Here is a 5,225-nt window from a genome sequence, read left to right as displayed (position 1 = left end):
GAAGCAGTGAGCATAAACACATGACTTGTACATTTTCTGTTGAATTGCTTTATTGCATGGTTTTGTATTCATGTAATGTAATTGCATGTTATTTTAACATTTCTTCAGAACATCATTTACTTCGGTAATTCGTCTCTTTAGACCAGTTCCCATTTAGTCAGATTTCATTTTAAAGTACTTGAATTTTTCTTTTCATTTTATTCACAGCAACAGAAATACACTGAATGCCAATTATAATTATGAATTATTGATAGTTATGATTCTTTTTAATAATTATAATTGTTTTTTCATTATTATTACCTCTAATTAATCTTGGTACATAAAATGACAAAAACAGCAGATGGAAAAAGAAGTTTTAATAAGAACGAACACTGTAACGTATATATAATACTGTTGGTTTTGTTTCTTGACAAATATAACTGTTATAAAAGTTTCATCTTACAGAAGCATTCATTTCTAAAACATTTCCATTTCTGCTACCTGATGTTTAATATTTAGACAAAAGTGAAATTGTAGCAGCGGAATGGAGATGAGAGGTTCTGTCCCCGAATCCTGTCACTCCTTGTGTAAAATTTGTATTTGCTGTAAACTTTATCATTGGTCCTTCAGCTTTAAATCCCAAAACCACACCAAGAACACACAAAAAGACACAAACAGTGTCGTCTCAGAGCAAACAAGAAGTAACAGTGAGGGGATTCCTGTAGAAAATCAAACATCAGCCATCAGTAACAATAATGCAAAGGTGTGCAAATCCTGCACAGGTCCCGAGATCAGCTGAACCCAGTTCATTATTCACACCTCAACCCTGAACAAACTGAGAAACAGAGAAAAACTTCAAGCTCAGGCGTTATAAACAGATTTTGTACACATCCCGTACCAACAAAATGCTGCTCCCGAATCTTTAAACAGCATTTGAAACACATCCTGCCAATAAGTGAGAACATCACTGACGTCAAAATAACACAGGCCACAACAACAGAGGAAAATGTGCAGAAGTACTGAAAATCTGCTGAATACCATCGTGATCAAGAGTTCGGATGTGGATTCTTTCTTCTTCACTGATCATGTGCTTTCAGATTATTTCTGAAGTGTCGTTATTTTCATAAATAAATGATAAAAAGCAACACAGAGGCAGGAATATCAACACTTCTACCGGTAAGTATGGCTTCAAAATAATTATTGATTAAAAGTGCTGCTTGTAAATGTATATTCTGGGTAAGATGCCAGCGTTCCTCCATTATGGAGGTCACATGACTTTAGTGACGAGTTGCAGTCACATACAAGTGACCTCAGCCGTCCCATCATCCTGCTCAAATCCCCCCTCCTCCAAGTGGGCCGAGGCACTGGGATAACTTGCCCCGAACATGGAGATCTCCCTGATCCCGCCTGGGCAGGGAGGCAAATCTTCAAGCTGACTCAAAGACGGACTTGACACATCACTGAGAGGGATGTCTGCAGGGACAAAAGGCATTGTATAATTGTAAATTAATTAAAATAAGACTGAAAAATGAGCAGATGTGAGGAGAAGCTGAGCCACCACATGATATTAATATCCTGCATTATGGTCCTGCATGAAAGTGAAGTGATTGTCATTGTGAAACACTGCAGCACAGCACACGGCGACACAACGAAATGTGTCCTCTGCTTTTAACCCATCACCCTTAGTGAGCAGTGGGCAGCCATGACAGGCACCTGGGAAGCAGTTTGTGGGGATGGTACCTTAGTGCCACCTTGGCGTTCGGGATTCGAACCGGCAACCTTCTGATTACGGGGCCGTTTCCTTAACCGCTAGGCCACCACTGCCCCATGTCAGCAACTCCTCTGCTTAAGAAAGTAATAATTCACAGTAAAAAGCAGGAAATTCATGAGCCAATAAAATAAACCCATCTGCACAAAGACACTTTTGTGACATTAGTGATGGAAAAAACAGAAGCTCGTGTCCTAAATCTTTAATCTGGGTGTTTTCTTCTGGTTTCTACCTGATTCTTCTGTGGTACCAGTTGAGTTCGTTACTGGTCTCTGCAGAAACACAACTTGCTTGGTGGCAAGATTGCCTTCACTGTAAAGGGACAAAAGGCAATATCATCAACAACATTGAGGGCTTCAGAAATATTCATTTTCAGCAATGAGTCATACAGACAAAATATACACTACCACTTAAAATGTTTCAAACTATAATGGAGCCATTTTTGAATAATCCAGTGCAAAAAAAATATTAATTTTTTTTTTATCAGGAGAAAGTGAAGTATGTTTGATGAATCTGTTTATTGCCGCTTTTAACCTTCATGGCTGCTTTGTTCACTATTGTCATCATCAAAAGCCGCTTGATGAGATGATCATTAACATGAGTGAATGATAAGAAAATGTTAAGTATAAACCTTTATTTACATTTACATTTACAGAATTTATCAGACGCTCTTATCCAGAGCGACTTATAATCAGTAGTTACAGGGACAGCCCCCCCCGGAGACACTTAAGGGTTAAGTGTCTTGCTCAGGGACACAATGGTAGTAAGTGGGATTTGAACCTGGGTCTTCTGGTTCATAGGCGAGTGTGTTACCCACTAGGCTACTACCATCTCTTCAGGACTGTTGGAAACCGTCCCTGTTGAGTAAATTAATGCATGGGTGTGTCCAAACTGTTCACTGGTAGTGTATTCAAGCTGCAGGAGCCAGAGAGAAGAGTAGAAGATGCAAGAACTTTAAATTGACCTGCAGAAAATCACTGTAGACCAGAGCTGAGAGTGGGTGTGGCTGAGTCAGTGAATGTGTGTGTGTGTGTGTGTGTGTGTGAGAAGGTGAACTGTGCTTGTTCATTACTTGTCATGACGGATGATGGGTGTGGGGAGCACACAGGTGAGCAACCATCCAAATTCTGCAGCGTGTGCAGAAGTGGTCCGTAATCGCTTTTCACGTGGATCCCTGCAGGGAACATAACAAACAAAGCAATAAACACACACACATGTGATCTGCACTTACAGACAGAAATGCATGAAGAACAAGAACATGAAAACAAGTACAGTACAGAGACAAATGTTTAAACACACAAAATACATTAAAATAGTGATTGTGGAACATAACCTCACGCTAACTAACAAGCCACGCCCGCTTTGAGAATAGCGCTCATTGACACTGAATTGTTGCACCTTTCCATTAGCTTTGTAAGCATCAGATCGCCATATCTGACAGAGTTGAAATGCATGAATTCGCAGCCCGACACTGGTGTTACCTCAATTACAGACCACTGCTCCACTACGATGGTGTCATTAGCTGGCAGGGAAGCGCTTCGCTCCTCGTACACAAACAGGCCCTCCAGCGACCTGGGCACAGGCTCTCCTAAGAGCGCGACAAGCAGAGCATCAGTTAAAATCAAACAAGAGGCACAAACATGGTGCCTGTATTATTCAGGCCATTACAATATAACAATATTAACTTCATACTGTCCCTCAATCAGGATGTATATATCGATCTAAAAAGTCTGACGGATACTTACTATATAATAATCAATAATAAACAGTTCATGCAGGTTAATATTATGTACCTTTCGGTGTGTCCCAGTACACAAAGGAGTCAACAAGGGACCAACCCTTGCAGTAGTAGGAGCCAGTGAGCTGCAGCCAATCGGCTTCGAGGCCACTGATGACTTGGCCCTTCCTGGACACACGCATGGACAGCGCCCCCTGATGGTAGCAGCAAGCCGGGGTATCCACTGGGACGCAGCCAGGGGGCCAGGAATGGAAAAGCACCATGAGACTCAGGTCTGGAGGACAGAGAGAGCAGGGTTCCTCAACAGCCCTGTAATGATGAAATCTGACATGTCTACGTGCCTACAGGAACAGCGGATCACCTTGACTGTCCCTGTCGTTGCCTTGGTCCTGGTCCCCTGGTGGGGTACTTGGGGAGTTTCCAGGTGGGGAGTGGCAGCCCTTTCTAGGACTGGACATGCGACCATTACAACCTCCTCCCAACTGCACCAGGACTGAGCCCACAAATTGGATGCCACCCTGCGCAGTGCTGTTCACCTACAAAGCGACACACAGCTTCATCCCACTGTCAGAGATTTAGGGGGTGTATTAAACGACCATTTTACGGACTGTGACCTTTACTTTACTTGACTTTACTTTGCAGAACTTTATCCAAAGCGACGTACAAGAGGAAGACACCAGCAATTCTCATTCGGTTTCCATAGATTTTGAGTTACAAAACTAAGAGCCCTGATAAGGCCGAACTTGTCAAGAATAGAACATGCCAGGGAATTGTTAAGTGCTACACGAATATATATATCTTTGGTGAGTGTGTGTGTGCATGCGAAAGGTACGTCTTGTCCACGTAAATGTTACCGCCATGACTGCTGGTGTCTACTGCATTTAGCAGGACCTGTTAATCAGGCGCATGAAGTGATGAAGTGATTGTCATCGTGAAACACTGCTGCACCGCACATGGTGACACAATGAAATGTGTCCCCTGCTTTTAACCCGGGGAGCATGCAGGGACCTCAGTCTGATTACGGGTCCGATTCCTTACCGGCCAGCGCCTGCCGTGAGCACCCATTTACATTTACAGCATTATCAGACACACTTATCCAGAGCGACTTTTACAATTATCTTATGCTACCATGACTGAGGAAACTTTCTTTTTTGAAGGCGTTGATGTTGAAAAGCAAACCTAAGACCGTACATCCATGCAAATGAATATGTTTATGTTTAAACCCCACTTATGTACTGCAGTCTGCTTTAACAGACATCAGAATTTCTGTTTTTGCTGATTATCATGCACTTTAACAAGCTGAAGCTGGTCAGACATTCCCATGAATCGTGGACTTCAAGTCCTTTAAAGAACTGACCCGGTCAGTGAGCGCTCTGACTGTATCTTTGGTCAGCACATCACCAGGCAGCGGCCACTCCTCCACCCTCAACACCGGAACATTATGACACATAGGAACCTCCTGCTTACTGCACACAGACAAAAGGGACACACACACACACACACACACAAATCAAATAATCAGAAATCAAGAAGGAGAGTATCCAGCAAAGAGCAAAGGAGTAAGACAAGAGCAAAGATTTGGTTCAACTTAAATTTCAACCAATCTATTACAAATGGTCTTCTTACGAATGTGACCCTTAGCTATAATCCTTAGCTACACAGGCCACATGGAGCCATGTACGATGCAATTGGCCATAGAGCAACAGACTTTTCGGCAGTAAACCAATAAATGACCGATAG

The 5,225-nt window shown here is 42.5% G+C and overlaps 1 protein-coding gene across 1 annotated transcript; it reads right to left on the bottom strand.

Moving 5' to 3' along the window:
- Positions 1-3,075: 3,075 nt before the first annotated feature.
- On the bottom strand, positions 3,076-4,948 carry LOC114796806 (raftlin-2-like). Its single transcript, XM_028991297.1, has 4 exons — positions 4,843-4,948; positions 3,847-4,021; positions 3,541-3,759; positions 3,076-3,335 (listed from the first exon to the last, which is right to left on the bottom strand). Exons 1-4 carry the CDS (start codon positions 4,933-4,935, stop codon positions 3,091-3,093), a joined length of 732 nt encoding a protein of 243 aa, XP_028847130.1. The 5' UTR covers positions 4,936-4,948; the 3' UTR covers positions 3,076-3,090.
- Positions 4,949-5,225: the final 277 nt, after the last annotated feature.

Source organism: Denticeps clupeoides, chromosome 9 (assembly GCF_900700375.1).
Source record: "Denticeps clupeoides chromosome 9, fDenClu1.1, whole genome shotgun sequence".
In the NCBI taxonomy this organism is placed as follows: domain Eukaryota; kingdom Metazoa; phylum Chordata; class Actinopteri; order Clupeiformes; family Denticipitidae; genus Denticeps; species Denticeps clupeoides.
Note: the sequence above shows the minus strand (reverse complement) of the source record. Positions and strands in the feature narration are given on the sequence as shown.

Bases quoted from the DNA above. Each gene is read 5' to 3' on its own strand.
- LOC114796806 (XM_028991297.1), bottom strand. From the start codon at position 4,935: ATGTGTCATAATGTTCCGGTGTTGAGGGTGGAGGAGTGGCCGCTGCCT. The intron at 4,022-4,842 runs GTCAGTTCTTTA...GTCGCTTTGTAG, and splicing joins TCAGAGCGCTCACTGACCGG to GTGAACAGCACTGCGCAGGG. The intron at 3,336-3,540 runs GTACATAATATT...TCGCGCTCTTAG, and splicing joins GTACTGGGACACACCGAAAG to GAGAGCCTGTGCCCAGGTCG.